Source organism: Fistularia commersonii, chromosome 1, assembly GCF_037954325.1.
Source record: "Fistularia commersonii isolate RoL2024-O1a breed Wild chromosome 1, RoL_Fcom_v1.0, whole genome shotgun sequence".
Classification (NCBI taxonomy): domain Eukaryota; kingdom Metazoa; phylum Chordata; class Actinopteri; order Syngnathiformes; family Fistulariidae; genus Fistularia; species Fistularia commersonii.
In genome coordinates this window covers 19,648,250-19,669,780 of record NC_141284.1, presented here as the reverse complement: position 1 = coordinate 19,669,780, position 21,531 = coordinate 19,648,250, and the positions used below count along the sequence as shown (strand labels likewise).

At 50.9% G+C, this 21,531-nt stretch overlaps 1 protein-coding gene across 2 annotated transcripts in view; it reads left to right on the top strand.

Annotated features, from left to right (window-relative positions):
- Nucleotides 1-21,531, top strand: part of ltk (leukocyte receptor tyrosine kinase) — a 38,497-nt gene that overhangs the window by 7,597 nt on the left and 9,369 nt on the right. The window contains exons 2-19 of one of the 2 annotated variants that reach the window (XM_086153288.1): nucleotides 5,007-5,105; nucleotides 5,829-5,978; nucleotides 6,108-6,330; nucleotides 7,174-7,319; nucleotides 8,922-9,065; nucleotides 11,267-11,416; nucleotides 12,372-12,472; nucleotides 12,558-12,718; nucleotides 12,800-12,894; nucleotides 14,217-14,288; nucleotides 14,896-15,070; nucleotides 15,922-16,072; nucleotides 16,226-16,354; nucleotides 16,541-16,697; nucleotides 18,847-19,032; nucleotides 19,121-19,219; nucleotides 19,732-19,893; nucleotides 19,975-20,085. In XM_086153288.1, the coding sequence (XP_086009414.1) occupies nucleotides 5,007-5,105; nucleotides 5,829-5,978; nucleotides 6,108-6,330; nucleotides 7,174-7,319; nucleotides 8,922-9,065; nucleotides 11,267-11,416; nucleotides 12,372-12,472; nucleotides 12,558-12,718; nucleotides 12,800-12,894; nucleotides 14,217-14,288; nucleotides 14,896-15,070; nucleotides 15,922-16,072; nucleotides 16,226-16,354; nucleotides 16,541-16,697; nucleotides 18,847-19,032; nucleotides 19,121-19,219; nucleotides 19,732-19,893; nucleotides 19,975-20,085 (2,511 nt within the window). Of the gene's footprint in view, nucleotides 1-5,006; nucleotides 5,106-5,828; nucleotides 5,979-6,107; nucleotides 6,331-7,173; nucleotides 7,320-8,921; nucleotides 9,066-11,266; nucleotides 11,417-12,371; nucleotides 12,473-12,557; nucleotides 12,719-12,799; nucleotides 12,895-14,216; nucleotides 14,289-14,895; nucleotides 15,071-15,921; nucleotides 16,073-16,225; nucleotides 16,355-16,540; nucleotides 16,698-18,846; nucleotides 19,033-19,120; nucleotides 19,220-19,731; nucleotides 19,894-19,971; nucleotides 20,086-21,531 lie in introns of both variants that reach the window. The other variant, XM_086153277.1, reaches the window with a different exon arrangement.

Genomic DNA, 21,531 nt, shown 5'->3' with positions numbered 1-21,531 from the left:
GGCCGCTTGTTCATTTCAGAGTCATGGCCTGTAAAAAGTGCGGACCGGCAGAGCAGCCCCTCGCTGTTATTACACGCATCACGCCTCTGATTACAGAATGCCTGGTATGTTATTGGAAGTCACATGCTCTTGGTTGGGATTCGGCGTCTCTGTTTACGGTGTAAAACCACCTAAGGGATGAGGCAGCGGGAACCGTTTCGTTTGGCTCCGGCGTCAGAATCTGCAGCAGAGCGTCTCCTTTCATGCGCGGATGATTTAAACCGCGAGTTTTGTGTCCTGAGGTCGTCCGTGTCCCTCGAATGGCGGTCTTGGTCTGATCAGTTTCCCGGTCCTCCGCGGCCAATCGGCGCCGGGTCCGACGGTTCCCATCGGTAATCTCTCTTGACCCCGTTCGTCCGACTGTCTCACTCCATGAGGTAAAGAAGCGAAGCACAACATGTATTTGTTGTCTCCATTTCTTGGTCGTCCAGTGACCGATAAGGTAAGGCTCAGCAACAGGCTGGTTTAGGTGGACATACAAGCTCATTCTTACCAGGAACTGAACACGTAGCCTTGTGAGATTTGGAAACTCGGCAGGGATCGGGGCGACATCCACCTTCTAGTAGTGTATATTCATGAAGAGTGAGACTCTGTGGGACATTCAATACGACCCGCATGCTCCGTGGAACCTGTTCACGCGACATCTTTCAGTTATTCCCCCTCCACGCCACTTATCCTGCACTCAGGGTGGTGGAGGGGGCGGAGCCTATCCCAGGTGCGATGGCATCGACCACAGGGCCGCGCATCGAGACAAAGAACTAGACGTAGAGCCGTCGTCTCCCAGCAGATGTCTTGTTGTGTTTCCGTGTCCAGCGTTGCGTTTCAAACGTTCGGTCCAAATGACGCTTCCCTCAGGGTCGAAGTTGACTCCGGCTGGGACCTTTTCATTTACTTATTCTGTTTTTTTACGCCGTTCTCGTAAAAGAAGTAACATGTTCTCTCACCCACTTTATCGAGCCTATTAATTGCACACTTGCAAGCAGTTGCAACGCTGAAACACGAAGACATGGGAAAGTATTTACCGTTTAACCCAAAGAATACTTAAATTCTATTGGCCGCACACATGGCCGTGTTCCTTTTGAAGTTTATATCCACGGCACGTTTGTGAGTAGTTTGTCTGTCTCGTATAAATTTGGGGCTTGTTTTCATTGAAGTTGTTTTTTTCACCTCACCGTGACTTCTACTCGCTCGACTTTGTTACAGTGAAGTTGTTAAATGTTGAATTCGAGTCAGATCAGCAGCTCTCTCTCTTCGCCGGCCTCTGGGGGAATTATATGGATTATAGAGAATCCAGACCATGCTAAACAGTTGCAGGGAGATGATGAATCAAGAGTCTGAAAAACACCAATGCCGGTCCAAAGGCACCAGAAAGGCTCTGAACTCCAAACTCTTTTATTCAAGGAATTGTGATCGTTAAGCCGAGAAGAAGCGAAGCCAGGGAGATAACTGATTTGGCACGGACGCTCGCTCGAATCCATTCCGCTGGTTTTCCACGCCAAGAGGTAGATGTACATTATCTGTGTGGATGATCACTGAACTCCTCAGATTGCATGTGGACCACATTCTTTAGAAGAGAGTTATTTCTAAGCATTCTTTGACCCATATTTAACAGTGTCCGGTGTCATTCCACCTCGGTGCGCATCTGGCCTCTCCTCCGCAAGCCGTCGGAAATTGTTAATTTTGGTGTAATTGACGGACTGACAAGAGCTGGGAAGCGAAGAATCCCCAGAACCAGGAAATAACGTCCATGTTTCGATTGAAATAATCGAGTATTCATTCCTACTTATTCAGGAGGTTGCATTCAACGGGGGTAGTTCATAATGATTGAGTGAACTTGCTTACAGTCTGTGAGCCATCCATCCATCCATCAATAAGAATAAGAATAAGAGAATAAGAATAAGAATAAGAATAAGAATAAGAACAACTTTATTCATCCCGAAGGAAATTGTTGTGCCAGAGTTTCAAGTCAAACATAACTATAATAAATAATAGCAGGAAATTGTATAAACAGTAAAAAAAACAAAATCCATCCATCCATCCATCCATCCATCCATCCATCCATCCATCCATCCATCCATCCATCCATCCATCCATCCATCCATCCATCCATCCATCCATCCATCCATCCATCCATCCATCCATCCATCCATCCAACAGCTCCGTACTAATCCACTAATAGACTCCGGTGGTTTGCTGACACGTATGCCTGTGTGTTTGAACCCGATCCTGAGATGGCTTTGGGTTTCCTTCCTCCCAGCTGAGCCGCTGTGCCTCCATGCAAAGTACCGATATGTGCGATCCGGTAATGGCAAAGACGGTAATACTAAGACTCTGGAAGTTGTACCTGAATCTAAAACTCTGTCAACTGTGCTCACTGGTCTACTGGATACGGAGAGAATTCCATATGGTCTGATGGACAGTCTTGATCAATTCTCTGGCATTTGGCAGCCATTCATGGATCATCTTGCTGATTCCGTCCAGCAACGATCTTCATAGAGCGCCATCAACCTCCAGCGCTGATCATTAGTGGTAGAATTGTGTTACAAAAAATGTTATAATTCATCATGTTCCTTAAATATGCCCTTTTTTGTTTTAGCTTGATTTTTATTTGTTTTTCCTACAAGCCCTTTATTTATGTTGTCTATTTATGCTGTCAGCCTCTGCTCCAGTCTTCATACCAGTTCAGATGAGATAATATCACGTGAACATCAACAGCCGTCGGAGTGGAGGTGGTGCAGTGGTCGGTGCTTCCTCCTCACAGCCAGTTGGTTGCTGGTCGGATTCCCACTTCTGTGTGGAGTCTCCATGTTCTCCACGTGTCTGCGTGGGGCTCCTCCGGGTTCCTCTCACAGTCCAAACACGACCAAACACGACCCGACATTGTCCAGATGTGTGGATGAGAAGATGAATGGTCGGATGTGTCTCCGTGTCCGTGCGAGTGGTCCAAACCATGGAGGTCCAGCCCGCCGGCCGTCTGCCGCTCATCGAGTCTCTGCAGACATCCATCTTTCACATGTGGCCCAAATCTGCGGCGCTCTCTCACGTATCCTTGTATTCAAAGGCCGCGGGCCGGATTCATGTTCTCCCCTCTGTTTGGACACACGGGGACGTTTTTCTGCCGACGCCCGATCCGTGCTGGTTTCCAAACGCTCCGCAGCTCTGCCGTGCCAGCGCGGCCCGGGCCGAGTCACGAGCGCCGCCGCACACCGCTGTTTCCAGTCAAGCGTCATTTAGAGGATGCCTCGACGCCGACACGTTCAAACAGCCGTCCCTGCGGTGCCTTTTCCGCAGAGCGCCGCGCCGTTATTCGACATGACAGCCAACCAGTGTTCACATGACATGTTTCAGACGGGCCCGAGGATCGGAGCAGATGTGACGCGTTCCCTTGTGCTTTGAGCCCGGTCATGTGGTGGGACCATGGAAAAATAGCTGGCAGTGTGAGGGAGAGAAAGGATGGCGCTGAGCAGTGGCGGCGGCGGCGGCGGCCGGGCCCTCGCTGACCCCCGGGGCCCCTGCCAACCAGCCGCTTCCGTACTCGTCAAACTTTGACTTCAGAGATCCGGCCCGCGGCTAAATCCGACCAGAAACCGTCCTCTCGCCTACGCTCCCCTCCTCCCGGAGGAGGGAACCCGGGCCGTAGCCGGAGGTGGGGACGTCCGCTCAGCTCATTCCCTTCTCCGTTTGTCTTTTCAGCTCCTTTTTCATCTTGTTTTTTCCGGGCCGCTGTTTTTTCAATCTAAGCTGGACAAAGCAAACGGCGGACGCCCGGGCCGGCGGTCGGCGGAAGCTGGTCGGACTTATCAGGGGGTTTCCCCCCCGCCACCAAAAAAAACTGCAATTTTCTGATAATAATAGTCTCTTAATGTTTCTTCCGCTCTCGTCATTCACGAATCTGTCCTCCTTTTCTTCCCTGACCGCCATTGAATGGCAGCGACATGACTGCTTTTAATAAATCGCCTTAATAGTAATTTGATTTGTCCTGCTTGACCTTGCGTGACCTTGCCTCGGGGCGTCCCGGCACAGTCCCGGCAGTGTTCGGGGGGCGGCGGCGGGGGGCCGAGTCACGATGACCCGCAGAGATACCAGCTTCTTCCTCATTGTTTGGCGGTCATGCCGGTTAGTGCGCTGAATGCCGGGTCACGTGTGACGTGCACTCGCTCGTGTTAGAGTCGCAGCCGTGTCCGGAGACCCCCCCGCCCCCAAGAACAAAACCAGATCTGTTGCTTCGGTCACTCTTTGCCGGTCCTATTTCGGGAGCGGCTCCCCAGCTTCCACGTCCCGGCATGCATCGGGCTCGGACACCGGTCGGGGAGCCACCGGGCTGAACACCTTCAAAACCTGCGGCCGCGTTCGATCGGGTCTTCGGAGTGACACCTGTAAACGCTTAGGTGAGCTTCTCAGCTTACGTTCTCCTCAAACAGCTAAGATGTGATATTGCACCGTCAGCCAGTAGAAAGCAGAGATCAATCTTTTAAGGCAATCCTTAAAATAAGGCTGACGGAGCAGCCGAAGCCTCCTCTGGGGAGCCGTCTGCCTCCTGACCGGCAGGCCTGATCTGGTCATCCTTCAAAACAAAGCTGAAGACCCACTTAGAGCCTTTGCAGCAAGAGGGTCCCTGGTTGGATTCCAAGTTTCCATGTTCCCCCCTGTTCCTGTGCGGGGTTCCTCCGGGTTCTTCAAGTTCCTCCCACAGTCCAGAAACATGCAGGAGGTTCACTGGAGACCCTACATCATCTAACTGTGTGAATGGTTGTATGCCTATATCACGTTACTCTTGTAATGTGTGAGTATATTTAGTCCGTTGTTGACTGAGAGGGTCTTCATCCTGGAGGCTGAACCTGCTCTCAGGTTTGGCCTTCCTGGTCCTCAGAGGTCAGAGGTCCCAGAGCAGGGACCCCCTCACAGATCTCTCCTCTCTGAAGGCCTGCAGACGGAGAACTCATGAGAACCTCCCTCTCTCCTCTCAGTCAGCAGCTCCTGCCAGGCGCTGATGGACAGGTTCCTGGAGGAGAACATCTCAGACCAGCTGTTTGCTCATCACCTCGACACAAGCGGTGACCCACAAAGTGAGTGTCCCATTCATCTTCTCCCTTTAAATCACTCTCTCGCACTCACACACACTCGTGCACACACTCATATGAAGTCTCACACACAACCCACACACACACACACACACACACATATGAAGTCTCTTACATGCATCCATCCACACACTCACACACACACATAAAAATCCCTCTCACGCACCCAGTGACAGACTGGTGGTATTAAAAGCCACCTCCTCAGTGAAGAGTCGGTCTCCAGTCCCTGGTAATGACAGAGTTACTGTGAGGATGAGGAGGCCCAGGCTCTTCATCAGCCCTTCATAATGTGCCCGGCTACATGTCCGGCTTCCGGCCCCCAGAGGGGCTCCTCAAGGCGGCGGCTGCTTCCTCCGCCGGCATCACATGACGACTCACACGCCTCCTCCATTCCCATCCTGTCCGCCGGCGACACACACACGACTCATAAAAAGGCTTTCCCGTTCAATTAAAGCGGGAGGAAATCCGAAGCCACGAGCCGGGAAGTGATTAGCGTCGGTGTCCTGATATGCGGTGGGAGCGATGACCTGGACTCCCGGCCTGTGGCACACATTGTTCCTCCTCCGGTTGTATGAGCACCGGCTCCCGGACGCCAGACCCACCAAAGATATAAACGCCTTTGTGCGCCCGGGGTATCCCGTCAGCCTCGGACCCTGATGGCTGTGGCAGCTCTTCAGCTCTTCCCTTCTGGTCTCCTCCGCCTTCCAGTCTCCTCCTGCGATTTTGAGTCCCCGTGCCTCTGGACTTCGTCAAACAGCAGCGGCCAAAGCGACTGGTCGGTGGTTTCTCCGAGCGAACTGGAGAGGGGCGCCGCCGGAAGGACGCCGGCGACGGATCACTCAGAGGGAAGCTCTGATGGTGAGTCGCAGGGGGTCGAATGCGCCGATGTCCTTCCCGCGCTTCTCCTCGTTGCCTCGTCTCCGAAGCTCTCGACAGGATGACGAGGCGCCCGTAAAACTGTCCGACCTTTGCTGTTTATTTCCCCAGGGCACTTCCTCCTGCTCAGCCCTGCCCCCGAGGCTGCCGGGGGTTGTACGTACCGCCTGACCAGCCCGGTTCTACGGAGGAGTGACAGGCGCTGCATTTTGCGCCTGGCCGTAAACGAGGCCGGGCCGGCGGCGGGAAACCTGACGCTCCTGGTCACGCGGATTCCATCGGGCTCGGCCGAGAGCGCCGCGCCTCTCGCCCGCCGGAGGGGGGGCGAGCGCAGGTCGGCAAACACATGCGCAGCCCAAATAACCCGTATCTTTACAGATCATTGCACCTGTGCACCGTAAAACAAAAACTGTTGTGGTTAGAAGACAGGTATTTCCTACTCATCTAATGAGCAGAAGCTAAAGCACTTGTGTCTGAATCTCTATTCATATATATAATTGCTCAAGACAGCAAGAGGATAGAGCAGCATTGGCAATAAGTCTGTGCAATGGCCTCTGAGTATATGCGTGTGTGAGTGTGTGTCGCAGTAATGGACTTCGCAATTCCATTACGGCAAAGAAAACAGGCTGCGGTTTCATTTTCCCAGCCCTATGTTGCTCCGCACACCCTTATAGATTGGGTCTCTAGATGTACTCAACAATTAAAGCAGCCCCCGGGTTCCACGAGGGGCGGCTTTTAGCCGAATGCCGTGGCGGTGCTTTGCATTCATTTGCTTTCATCATTTATTCTCGGATGTAAAGAACTTGTCCATCGCAGTGAACGTGCCCTCCTGCTACGGAGATGTATTTTCTTTGCTTTTCTACAAAAAAAAAAAAAAATTGCATATTTAGATATGCAGATACCGTGATAAAGTAAGAGATGAAAGATGTGTCGTCGCATAAAATTTTCTGCACACGCCTGTGAGTATGACATTTAACCGCTGGAGAACAGGAAATGTAATCCAATACAAAGATACATGTTAATTCGCTGGTCCTTGCATTAGCTTGTCGCGGGTCTGCACAGTAATCAAAAGTGGAGGAGACTGTGCATGTTTGTGTGTGTGTGTGTGTGTGTGTGTGTGTGTGGTTACTCCAGGAGGAAGTCACATATATCACCTGTATATATCTTTCTGATGCAGGGCGGGGTGGAACCTCCTGGAGGCTGCCATCGGTCAGGTGGATTATCCCTTCCAGGTGACTCTCCTCTACTCTCCTAACTCCTGTGTGGGAAAAGGTGGTGTCTCTGTGGCTGTGGACTCCCTGGACCTTGTGGACTGTGAATCAGGTGGGTCAGCGGACATTTCCTGCCACCTGATGGAAGGATAGGCTTCCAAATCAAAGGTGAATAATCGATTATAAAAGCGAGAAGGAGGATCTTCTCCAAGCACTCTGTAGCCCAAAGTAGCGTCACCCTTTGCAGGGTAAAGTATGGAGCAGGGGTGGGCGACCGAGTCCGAGGTTGTGAGGCCTCAGGGAGAAGGTTCCTGGAGGCTGAGAGTTGCCTCAGAGACTCCTGCGTGAGATCTGAGAGCTAACAGAGGTCCTCAGTAGATCTTGTGAAGATAGAACGGAGTCCCGCAGGGAGGTGAATCAATGTTCATTGAGTTTTGACATCATTGAGTTGTTAGATAGCGAGAGGAGAAGGTGCCGTGGGAATCAGACCTTTTCCAGAAGGAAATATCAGTAGGTTTACGTAAATGGGGGCGTCCTTCAGTGAATCTTCGGTGAATTCCCAGAGCCTGTAATCCCAGATGAATTAAAGTGACTATCACTGAGAAGATGGATGGGCCTCATGGTTCTAGCAGGCAGAAAGTGATTCACCCTTCGGTTGTTGCCAGGTTTCTGTAAACAATTGCCCAACACGAACCAGTTGGTGAAGGACCAAGGCTTTTTTGCTCAATGTTAGGGTGTTAAGGAGAGCGGATCCGGTTCTGAGAGGGGCTGATGTAACCAAAGCTCCCGATGCGGACAGAAGAATAGAGGTGGAGTTAGCAGGGCGTGATGGGCTGAAAAGCAGGCGTTCAAGAAACGCTGCATTTAAAAAGCGAGGTACCCAAAACAAACGACAAAAGGTCGAGTGAATGCTAAAAGCAAGAAAGACAGCGGGAGGTGAGAGAACGGACAGATGGACGTACACGGGGGTCAGCCAGCGGGTGCCCAGAGGGTGGCGGGCCAGGATGTAGCTTTCTTCATGAAGCGCTGGAGCGTTATTCGTAATATCTTCAAGATATCCCATCATATCAGTCACACACGTGCTGCAGACGTACCCGTCAGCTCAGCGGCCCTCAGCCTCCCGACAGCACCGACCGGACAAATCCAAAGGAACTCTTCATTTGAATTCACAGGGGTCGCTCCGGGTGTGTGTTCACCGCTACATCCAATAGATGTAGCTGGAGGAGAAGCAGATCTGAGGTTGTACCGGTACTTTACCACGGTGAAGGGAGTGCATCAGGGATCAGCTCCGAGCCCCCTCTTGTTTGCAGTGGTGATGGAAAGGCAGGCAGATAAAGCGAGACAGGAACCTATGTGGACTATGATAATGTTTGCAGATGACATTGTGATGTGATGTGATGTGGCGTGGGGAGCTAGTGGAGGAGAATCTAGAGAGGAGGAGATATGCTCTGGGAAGGAGAGGAACCACGGTTGAGATGAAGAAGGTGGAGGAGGTTACTCTGAGAGTCCTTTATATTACCTGAGCTAACATCAAAATGGTGGAGGCATTGGACATAACAGGAGACTAAACACCACATCTCTCCAGAATGTCCACCTGTTCCTGTCATGAAACCGAGGTCCGCATTCCATCCACAGATTCAGCTCCTGACACTGATTTGTACAGACTGTGGGGTGTCCATGTTGAGCTCTGTGTATATTTCCTATGACTGTGCAGATGAAGATGAAGACTTCATCAACCCCGGCATGGACTGCGGGGAGTCTTTCTTCTGCGGAGATTCCGAATACTGCGTTGACCCGAGCCTGGTGTGTAATTTCCACACGGACTGTCCTTTCGGAGAAGACGAGGGCTTCCTCTGTGGTGAGTACTGCTTCGATGACGTCTTCTCGCTGGATGCCCGGCCCGTCAAGGGCTTTATCTCCTGCGACTGTGGGTGGACAGTTAGACGTGACTCACAGAGCGCCCCCCCCCCCCCCCCCGGAATACAGACACTTAATGATCCATAAATAGCTGTTTTGTAAAACCCTGATGACTTGTCCAGTCGTGAACTGGAGGCACCGGAAATTATGCACACAGTTGATGCATCAGTGCCACCTCTTCGCCCGCATATGAATGGAAATGCAGATGATGGATTCATATCTTAAAGTGTGGAGTCTATATGGAACCCGTTTTTGCATAATAACATTTATTATAAGATAAAGTTGCATTGTCTGCGGTCTTTAATTGGCGTTGAGGGTGTTTGCGGTTTTTTAAAGTGCTCAAAATATCACATTCAAGGTTTTTATTAAGATTTTGAAAAAAAAAAAAAAAGTAAAACAAAACAATAACCTAAAACATCTGTTGTATGCTCTTCCCAAAATGTTGATCTGATTGAATTTCACGCCCTTTTGGTCTGCGGTTGGACTCAGGTTCTCCGAAACTTGCTGTTTTCTTTTAAATTACCCTTGGATCATGCAGGGAAATGATGAGTTTCCATCTGCAGCGGCCTAATCAGGCCGTCTGATTGTCCTCCCTCCTCCGGGCTCTGGGCAGACCTTGTACGCTTCCCCCCACTGAAGTGCTCCGGCTGCTCGGATGGAAACCTCATGATGCTCACGGTTAGCTTGGCGGCGTGACACCTCATCGCAGATTGAGTCGGCCCTCTTCGCAGCTAAGTTTTATTATCTGCACGCCGGATATCCCGGAAGGGAGGGTGACTTCGGCACCAATGGTGTGAATAGTGCAATTGTGTTGGGCCTCTGAGATGCTTTCACCCGGCACATATTTGTCACTATTTGTCCCAGGTGGGTGTTTGAAAATGAGATGCGGTCGGAGCGATTCAAGGTGCAGGGCCGTCCTAACCGAGATCCATTCTGCACCGGATCACGGTTTCGGTGCAAAGTTCATGGTATAAGCACAGGTGGTATCTTTCAGCCGGCGTCATAATGAAGGAGAGTCAGAAAAGACTTCAGTGGTCACGAGAAGCCAAGATTGGACTGCCAATACTGGACACCGAGGTCGTATGGTGCTGTCCGCCAATATGGGATGCAGAACCCTCATAACCTTAGCTTCCAAAGTGTTTCTCATTACATTTTTACATTACATTACAATCATTCGGCAGACGCTTTTATCCAAAGCGACCGACGAGAAGTGCAATTCGGCCACATAGATCCGAATTACCAGTGGTCGGAAGTCAGAGGTGACCACTCTACCAAATAGCCATCTCAAAATCATATACATACACATATTCATTTCTTCGTTCTCATGCACTTGCAAAATCTGGTGTTCCAATACAAAGCAGATTATTTGATTACATGTTTCAATTCATTAAGTGCTTTGGAAAACATCAGTAACCCATGCAGAGAAGAAGAAGCACAATACCAACCGGAGTCCGGAGCAGCCTATCTCAAGCCAGCAATGAAATCAGCGTCCTCTGGCCGTCACGGGTGTTAAAGGGGGACCCCAGGGCGAGGGCTCCAGACGCAGTCCAGATTTAATTTGTCCAGTGGCCCACCACCATTGGACCTGCGGCTCAGTTGGTATTATGTTTTCTGTGACGGCCACACTGCTGCTTTGTAAATGCTTCTCTGACTTACGAAGACGCACTGGAAGCACCGGGACGGCGGGGTGTATCCCAAAGGCCACAAATTTGGGTCGATTACAGGGATTACAGGTTCGGTTTTTGATGACCCGGTCAGGCGTCGGCCCCAGGCATTTGGTTAGCCACAACCCTTGACTGATACAAGTTCCCTCATTATGGTATCATATCCTTTACAAATGAATTTTTTTCAGCAGGGCATTTGTTCCCCTTCTCTGCTCTGGTGTCACGATAGATGTCATCTAACAGCCGTTTCCTTTCCCTTTGAATCCTGATTATTTTCACCTGAATTGTGATCCTCGAGTAGCCTCTGACGATGGGCCTTTCTGTGAGGAAGTAAACAAAGTGCCGTTTTACAACGACTTTAACTCGATCTGATCCTCGCCTCGGTGCGGATTATTTCCGAGGGGACTCGAACACTCCAAGTGGTGAGTCGGTGGACGAGCTGAAAGCTTTGTTTGTGTCTGCTTCCTCCCCTCCAAAGGTGCTCTTCCGTTCGGCTCCTACTGTTCATTTGACCAGGACGCATGTGGGTGGTCCGTGTCCAGGCAACCTTCAGCGTGGAGGAGGGTGGCTGGAAAGGAGCTGCTGGAGAGAGGGGACGTGCAGGGCGTCACTCTGCAGAGCACTCCAGGTCGGTTGAGTGTGTGCATGTGTGTTTGCTCATACCTTCGTGTCAAACCCCGTTTGTCTCAAACAGGATTTTCCTTTTCAAGCCCAGATGTAGATGAAATGCACGCTTCACGGCGCTGCTACCATATGAGATCACTCAGTCATACTGAGCAACAAGGCTTCCTCTGGCTCTCTGGATGCGCTGGCACTGGTTTCGCCACCCAAAAACAATCCTCACACAAACCTTGCCCCTAAAGACACTCTCGCTTCACTTCGTTGAACACGCATTCCTGGAACTCCAGAACACATCTGTTTCATTGAAACAATATTCATGCTGAAAATGAGACACTATTATTGGAGTGTAACTCACCGTGGCAATGTTAGTGATACTGAATAAGACTCTAGTGGTGAGGACATAATAAATCAACATCCCAAAGTTTCATCAGCTGTTATTTTTCTTCTCGTCTGTCATCGTACTTTCCGCAAACAAAGCAGACAGCCACCCTGCTGTAGTTCAGCCACAGGCATAAGCCCCCTATGACCTTGGAGGTTTATATAGGTCACGTGAATTTAGCTTCGCAATATGTCTGCACCGGCCAAACTAAGCATTAACTGATGGCTTTATCTTAAAGAAGAAGTATGACTTGGATCTATCTCCCGGTCCGCCACGGTGCCCAACCTTCTAGAAATCTTTGACAACAAGCGTGCCCGCTGAAACCGATTGTTATCTTCAGCCAGCATGAAAGTAAGCGCAACAGCAATGGCTGTTTAGTATCATTTCAAATCCATCCGAGGCACCGACAAAATACTCCCCCTCCGGACGATCCCGGCTTCCCCTTCAGTCGGCGGAAAATCGACTCAAATCTGAAATTCAACCACGTTGCTATTTTCTTTACCGGTGTAGTACGTCTGCTGGATGACTTCATAAGGTGTAAGTGTATATTCACTCACGGCTGTTGGGCTTTTTCCTCCTCCAGGGCACTTTCTGCTTCTACGGGTAAAAGAGAGCAGTTCTGTGCAAGAGGCGTCCATTCAAAGCTCCTTTTTCCCGCCCCCGGTCTCCTCCGCTGCCTGTCAGGTTCATAATTCAAACCTTCCTTTTCCCTAATAAGTCTATTTCCCCGAAGGGAGTTGCTGGTTCACCGTCCGCTCTCTCCGCGCAGATGCACTTTTCTTTGTATCTGTTTGGAAACTTTAACGGCTCCTTGCTGGTGGCGATCGAGGAAAATGGAACCGTCTCAGCGCCGCTGGTGTGGGAGAGGAACCGCCAGTCCAGAGACGACTGGGAGGATGTCATCCTACAGCTGACTGGCCTTCATCACGGGTAACGACGAGTACACGATACACCCGTGGACTCTTATCTCGCAATTTGGGACTCCAACTGACGTGACGTTTTGCGCTCCAGCTTCCGTATCAAGGTGAAGGCCGTGTGGGGACGGGATTCGGTGGCTGACATCGCCCTCGATGACATTGCCGTCGGCGCGGCCTGCTTCGACACAGGTAAAGGGTTCTTGCGAGTGTGAAGCCGGTTCCCGGTTGCCGCTTGACGCTTGCGTGGAGTCGTAACATCTCAAGAAGTTCTCGAGAACGAACCCGGGCATTTAATCGTATGCTTTTTGAAGGGTCGCCTGGTTACTATTCAACGGGAACTTTGAGATATTCATGTTCGGAGAAGTGATCATTTGACTGCGCTGCCGCTGGTGATTCATTAACTGCTCGACGATGATAAGCTAAATGCCTGATGGAGCCAATTAGGACTCCTCCTGCACGCTAAGGCTGGCAGATGATTAATTGATAACTGCTGTCTTTCGCTCCGGCCAGTGCGTTTGATGCCAATTTCAAGGATTGGATGTGACATAAGGGTAAATAATGATGCGTTTTATTGCGCGCACGCAGCTTCCAAAGGACAGTAAAAGCGTCCGCCCGCATTCCTTCGGCGGTGTCATTGTGTTGTTTCTTCGTACCACCACATGTTCCCGCGATAGGAATGTCTTGACATTTCGCTCGGAGTTTCATCTTGGACTTTGAGGGCGAATGTTCTCAATTTGGATGGGAAAAAAAAAAAAAAAAGACAAAAAGTCGACGCGAGATCACACAACATATTTCGGACACGACCGAAGAATTAACAAGGCGATTACAATGAAATGTCTCAATGTCCCATCGATGTCGATGACATAATAGAATATGGAAGTGATCACGTTGGTGCGGAAAGAGACAAAAGTTAGCTCTGCCGTGTGATCTCCGGCTTTATGCAAGGAGGTCTCTGTCATTCATTACGAACTAGATGTAATCTACAGCTTGGCGTGCTCCTTCCTTCCGGAAGCCATTTTGAGACCCTGTGGGATTTGCTCAGGTGAAAAATCCGCCCGCATCCAGGTGAAGCGTCGGAGCTCTCGATAACGTGGACGCAAGTCCAAACGACGAGGCATCGCCGATGTGGCGACGCGTAGCACGTTCTCTTCGCAGGGAGACATTTAAGATGATGAGAGAGGACGCTGAAAGCCCTCAGCGCTCCTCGGAGATGGTATAAGATGGATTTCAGCTTTTCCCATGGTTGATACACGGCTGACAAATTTGACCATTAATATTAACCAAGAGCAGATGTGGCCCCATCTGTTTCTGTTCGGTCCAATTCAAACGCAGCTGCTATTGAATGATAGTGGAGAAGCTCGCTTATAAAAGTGATATGTGGTTGTTTCCTATTGGGTGAGACTTTAACGACCGATATGATGTTCAATTTATGAAATTGCTTTGACATTCAAATACGACTGTTTCTTTCAATGTTTTATTTTTTCAGATATTTTTTGGCTTTTTCTCTGCAGATCTTAACTCCATCATGCCCATGGCAGACCTGAAGGACTTCCTGAGCCCCCTCCCCGAGCCGTCGGCCTCAGGTAGCATCGGATGCAGGATTAATTCTGAACAGCTCTTACCTTTTTCCTACATATGCAAAAAAAAGAACTATTGTGTGTTACGTTTATGAAATCCACGGAGAAAATGAAATTCCGTTTCTGCATGCAACAAAACTGAAGTGGGGAAAAAAAAGACACTGGTTTGAAAGTTACTTCCAAATAAAATACTTGTCTATTCGAGTTCTCTTTGTATTTAGGAGCAAAGTTGGCGTCTGCTTGTGCGTGCAATCAGTTGTCAATCCGATAAAAACTTCTTTCTCACTGAACGATGTAAAATATATATATGCAAAAAAAACAGCCAATCAACATGTTCCTTTATCCGATCAATGTGATGTTTTCTCGTGAACCTCTTCAGCGCAGCGTCTGCACGTCACAGCTGTAAACACTCAGTAAGTCATGTGCTACTTTGAGCAGCATCAAATTGTAATGTTACGCCATCGCCACAATTTTCGATCTAAAATAATATCAACTCGAAATCAATACTCGTCGCGGGCGGCCGACCCCCTGACCCGGACGCACGTGAGCCTTCTGACATCTGTCTGGTTGAACCAGCACCTCGCTGACTCGGTCCCCGGTTGTATTCCCGCAGAGGTCTCCCTCATGACTTGGGTTTTCAACTCGTGCGGCGCCAGCGGCCCATACGGGCCAACCCAGGCCCAGTGTGACAGCACCTACAGGAACAAGAACGTCAACGTGACGGTGGGGAAGGAGGGGCCGCTGAAAGGGGTCCAAATGTGGAGGGTTCCTGCCACCAACAGATACCAGTGAGAGTTTTGCTTCTCCTAAATGCATGCCCAGATGGAAGTGAGGTTTGGAAAAGAAGGAGAGCACCATTTTCATGCTGAAAGCAAAGCGGCAATGAGACCACGAAGGTCTCATTGGATCAGATCAGATCAGATTCAAGCTTATTGTCAGGGTGATGGCATTGAGTTCGCTTTCCTCCAGACTTCCAGCCTTAGTTTAGTTTCTCTCCTCGAAGTCGTTCTGTAGTTCTAACAGACTGTCGGGCATCTCCGGTGTTCATCCGCTACGGTCTGGTAGAACCGAGGACCCTCTGGAACGAGAAGAGGGGAGTCTTCAAAGAGAGAAACCAAGTCCAGGTGCCACCAGAAGACCTGATAGGGCAGGGGTGGGCAAACCTTTTGACTTTTAAAAGTTACACATCAGACTCTTCCGACATTTGCTTTGAAAATAAAACCAGCCTGTTTTTGAAGGCTCTGACGTTTTCTTGTATTTCATGCACAAACTGCTTTTTCCCTTATGGCTCCACGTCCTCTTTATTCATGCGTGTCAGTATGTCCACAGTAAAGGCTAAATCACAAGGCCAATCTGTGTCATTCAGCTCAGGAAAATTCTCGAGTAGCTCCAAAAATGATATAATCTCCTGTTTGAGCTCCCACATTCATTGATCCAATCATTCAATCATTCATATCAAGTATGAAATCTGTCCCGATCTTTGGCGGGCCGGTTTAAAAAGACCAACGGACTGGATTTGGCCCGCGGGCCGTGGTTTGCCCACCCCTGTGATAGGTAATGCCCGGGGAACGTGGCCCGATGGAGGGCCCGTCTCCGGTCACAGCGCCTGACCCTCCCGTGGTCTTCTGACCCTCCTCAGGATCTCGGCTTACGGGGCGGTCGGGGGGAAAGGAGCCAAGAATCACAACAAACGGAACCACGGGATCTTCATATCTGCCGTGTTTCCTCTGGAGAAAGGAGATATACTCTACATCCTGGTGGGTCACCAAGGAGAGGACGCGTGCCCCGGGGTGAGTGTGCCGAGAACCAGCCGCCGGCTCGATATCTCCCCCGGGGGAGGAGACAGCCTGGAACGGGAGCTCCATGAAATATTGGCGGATTTGTTTCTCTGTGAGGATCATCTCTCCTTTGCGCCTCTGACTGTCTTACCTCCTTCGGTGCAGAGAAACACCCAAACCCAGAAGATCTGCCTGGGGGAGTCTTCGGTGATTGAAGATGAAGCCAGGGGGGAGGGCGGCGCCGAGTGGGCTGGAGGAGGAGGCGGCGGCGGAGGAGCTACCTACATCTTCAAGGTGATGGCATATAACACGGTGCCTGATTTTTGAAGAATTGTACCCGAACCCCACGAGGCTGCTTTCCCGACTCCCGCTCGGTTTCTTTCGTCACGCGTTCGCCGAGCATCCCGGATCCCGTTTAGAGAACATTCTCTAAACCCATAAGGATGGAGATGCAGTGAGCGGGTGATTCCGTGTTGCCAGATGGAGGGTGATGAGATGGTGCCCTTGCTGATCGCGGCGGGTGGAGGAGGGAACGCCTACCTGGAAGATCCGGAGACCAGCCTGGACCAGATTCCCCTGGAGCAGTTGGAGAACAGCACCCTGGCTTTCAGCATCAACGGGCAAACTGGAGCTGCAGGTACCAGAAGAGACCCACATGTCTGATCTTAGGGTGGAGCCATCACGCTTTAGATGTGGCAGCAAGTCCACTGACCCCATGGTAGATGTTCTGGAGATAAAATCACAGTGAGATGGTTTGGACATGGACAGAGAAGGGATGGAGAAGATCTGGGTGGAAGGAGGTTGGACTTGCCAGGCAGGAGGTCTGAAGGAAGACCAGAGAGGAGGTTTATGGATGGAGGGGAAAGAGCACAGGAAGGTAGTTGGTGTGAGAGGGTTAGATGGAGGCAGGTGATTGGCTGTGGGTTAAATGGAGGCAGCCGATTGGCCGTTGGACAGATGGAGGCAGGTGACCTCCAGCCCTCACAGGTGTGTTTTTTCCATCCCTGTTGCTCCATCTATGAGTCGGGAGAGAAAATAATTTGGATGCACCCATACCTCTGCGCCCACGGGCACGTGAGTCCAGAAGATAGAGGGAAACATCTCTAGCTGCATTCCAGCGGTCCGAGTTGGTCCAGAGCTGGAAGAGACGCGCATATTCCGAATATGGTGGCCTCCTCCAAGCCGACATGCGTTAAGTCAGCGCTTTTACAATATTTACACTTGTGTAAAAGCTTTTTTTTCGACAAATGTCATCAAACTTCGGTGGCATGAGGGTAGTCGAAGCTGTGACGCTTTCGGAGTGAGACTCCTCCGCACGCGCTCGCGCCGACGCAAACTAAACGCCGATGCCTCTCTCCGGAGAATATCCTGAGAATGTTGGCATTTCTGTCGTGCACGTGGCCTCCTGCATGCTGAGCAAGGATCCGTCACCCCCCGGACTCACACCGCCGTTTGTGATGAAGGGGAAATAAACACAAGCATGTTTATTTTCTGTTTAAAGATTAGGACAGTGTGGTTTGTCTCTGGTATGCGTGAATGAGAGGGTGAAAGGCTGTACGTCTATATCCAGCCCTGTGATTGGTCCAGGGTGAACCCCACCTCTCATCCAATCAAAGGCGGGATAGGCTCCAGCCCCTCCAGTACCCCGAGTGCAGGCTGAGAGGAGTACAGAATGGAGTGAGTGAAAATCTTGAGATTCATGGATGAGAAATGAGTTTTTAGTGATGATGTCTTGCTGCCAGGTGTTGCTTCCGCAGCCTCTTTCGGCCCGGCGACGCGGGCGTGTTTACATCCTCCCCGACCTTGCTGTTCTGGTCCATTTAAACCAAGATGTACGAATGCGGGCACAGATGTGTGCTTGTACGTGCACGAGGTCGGCGGACGAGATGCAGCTGGGGGTTTTATTGTTACAGATCCAATAATCGCAAGCCACCGTGAAAGAGCAGATTAAATACGTGGTTGAGTACCAGAACCCTCACTGTGTGTGCGCTCCTCACTCAGCCTGAGTTTTCCTGTGAAGGTCTTTCCTGGCAGAACATCAGGTGCAACCTTCTCCAGGTCTCAGTGGATCTTCGCTACATGAAGAACAACATGGCCGCCTGTTAGCGCAGCGAAGAAAGTAGAACGTTTCACAAAAACGATTGTGGCAGAGAGCCCGCTTTTGACACCAACACACACACACATACCAAGTTAAATTACATTTAACAGATCACATGACAGGTCATCTCTTCCATTTCAGTGTCAAAGGTCAAACTGTGAAACTGCAGATGTTCTGAGCTGAATGGATTCATGGCTTAGTTGAACATCTTTAAAGACCTGACCAGGATCCAGCAGGGTTCCCGGTAAGGTCCTGGTCCTGGTCCTTCAGGTCCTCGGCCTATGCCTGCAGGACCAAACACATCCTCCGGCTAACCCAAAAAACCCAGAAGGAGTTTGTCTTCAGTTTTACCGCGTGGTTTCTCACAGTGTTCTAAAATGACAGAAGTGTATCTCTTACACACACACACACACACACACACACACACAAACAGATGTGCTGGACAGCACATCTAAACAACCTTTTACTGTATTTATTCTATTATTTATTCTGTTACGTGTCTCAGCCGGGGGGATGGAGGATCCCCTCAAGATAACCGATTCCACAACATCCTTCTTCTGACAATGAAACTTTTGGCCGTCTGATTTAGATGGCTTCCTCTTCGATCCAACACGGATGGCTTTTGATCGTCTCCCTCTTCACCTGAGAGCCGCTTTGGGATCATTTCTCCGCTGTCTGTTTCTGGAAGGTGGAGGCGGAGGCTGGAGGGACAGCTCGAGTTCAGACCTGAGGGCCGGCAGGTCCCTGGTGGAGGGGGCGGAGGGAGGCTCCTCCTGCCCCCTGGCCCTGTCCAAACTAAGCTGGTCCACCTTTGGGGGGTTCGGAGGCGGAGGCGGTGCTTGCACTGCTGGCGGAGGTGGCGGAGGTTACAGAGGTAGCGGTTATTTCGATTCCTCTCACTTCATGTCCGGCAATCATCCCACCCCCCGGAGTCGGAGTTAACGGCCCGCTCTCTGCAACAGGAGGCGACGCCGCGGCGACCGATGACATAACAGCCGACGGCCAGGACGGAATTTCGTTCATCAACCCGTTGGGAGAGATCTACCTGCAGCCCCTTGCAGGTGAGACTGACACACACACACACACACACACACACACTCACGTCTAGTGCTCACATGTGGCCTCTCAGCACCGAGGCCCGAGGTTGGGCCGGCACTTTTGACGGTGGGTTAGCTCGTGACGCCACCGCCCACGTGACTCTTGTCATTTCCTGGCGGGAAAGGGAGGCGGCGGGCTAATTCACAGCCTCACGCTGCCATTTTCCCTCCACGGCCTCACACACAGTCACCCGTTGTCCCGTTGCTGTTGCCGCCTCCGCGACATAAAACACCTTCAAAGGATCATAATTGAGTTTCAGGGGCAAATATACGACTCCTTGGATTGGGTTCGAGCCTCTCGGATTATCGGAGTCTAATTTATGTGGTTATCGCAGTGTGGGAGTGTGTAAAGGTGTGGAAGTGCGATCACAGATATGCTGGTTTTGGTTTCTGATCATTTGAAAACACAGCGTTCAAATATCTATCTTCTGTGTGTGTGTGTGTGTGTGTGTGTGTCTCGCTCCTCCTCCTCCCAGCCATGGAGAGTCACGGTGAGTGTGAGATCAAGGTGCAGCTGAACTGCAGTCACTGTCAGTCCCAGAGCTGCAGACGGGAAGACGACAGCCACCTGGTCGTGTGTCTCTGCCACGAGGGCAAAGTCTTGGCCAGCGACAACGTGACATGTCTGGGAGCCGCGGGTAACGCTTGCCGCAGCAGCTTCCCGACTCCTTCTCCGCTCCTTTCCCGATGAACACGGCAACCTCTTCCTCTCTCAGCAGCTCCTCAGGTTCCCTCCCCGCAGGGCCAGATGTCCACCACCCTGATCCTGACCGTGGTCACCTCCACCACAGCGAGCGGCGTCGCCCTGATCTGCGCCGCCGTCATCCTCAGTAAGAGACTCTTCCAGTTTTGTGTGCAATCCGTTCCCTCCACCTTCCACCGCTTGTGAGCCCCGGCCTCCAGATGTTACGGTGCCGGACGCGGGTCCGCTCGTGGGCCGGGGCTCTGGAGGGGCCGTTGTTCTCCAGAGACCATCACATGTGTAGAAAGCAGAACATGAACTCCCTCAGCGGTTCTCCGCAAACCTCCACAAACAGCAGGCCGAGAGCCAAGCTGACGGGAGGACGCGGCTTCATCGTTTTAGGATGCTTTATTCGGTGCGGCGGCAGAGAGACTGCTCGGACCAAGTCGGACGTATCCGACTCCTCTCGCCGCGCTAATCCAATCTCACACTCCTGGACTTTCGAGAGGGTCCTCGGACCGCTCAGCGGTCAGGACCAATCCACCTGAAAGTAGCTGAGACAGATGACGAATGAGAGCTGCCTCCTCCATCTCGTGGTTTCTGTTTATCTCTCCGGTTTGTTTGCACTCGCTCCGCGGCGGGGAGCGGATGCGACCCAGGAGGAGCCGGGCTTTCTTGCACATAAACAAAAACAGGAGGAATTTTGGGACGAAATAGTGCTTAGTTTGAATGTGGGAGTCCGAGGGAGGGAAGATAACCGCCGTTTATTGAAAGGCATAACTTTTCTATAACATTGGCTGATAGTTCTAATGTCGTGTGTTCTAAAGCTGCTATAGTCGATTCAGTGTTAACTTATATACTCCTCTATACCCTGTTTTTAACTGAAGATATATGTTACATCTATCCAAGCGTCGTTTTTCGACCAACCGGGACAATGAGGGATCGGTTCGGCATCGTGGCCGTCTGCCGACGGGAAGGGATTCCGGATGTCTGAGCGGTCCGTTCATCCATTCGTTCGTCCCGCTCTGTTTCAGCGCCGCTCGGCTCCAACGCTCCGATAGCCGTCGGCCCCTCTTCTCCATCCAAACTCAACCTTTTTGCTTCACCGCTTTCCGTCTCGGCCCTCGGCCCCGTCGGGCCCCCGTGTCGTCGGACGCACCCGCAGCATTTCTCTCCGGTCTCTCAGAGCTCCTCTGCGTCGCCTCACGCAGTGTCACATTTGGGTTTCTTGACATTAACAATGGCGGCTGCTCGAGCAGCTCTTTCAGATGATGTTCCCAGGATGTGGTTGCTCACATTTGTACATTCGTATTTGTTTGGGAAAAACACCATGGTTTCATTACAACAGTGAAAAAAATGCACCGGAGCGCTTGAGAAATTTGTTTTATTGTATTCCTGCACATGGAAGCCATTTAGACGCCGTCTCCGTGGTGCGCTGGCTTTTCAGGAAATTTGGAGAAACCAGTTGTTCTTTGGAAAAAAAAACAAAAAAAAACGGAAGGAGACGTTTCCCAGACGTGTTATTGAATATTAGTCAGATTTATGGTTCGGGGCTGAAACAAGATCCAGGCCGGAGCATCGGCAGATGGATCCT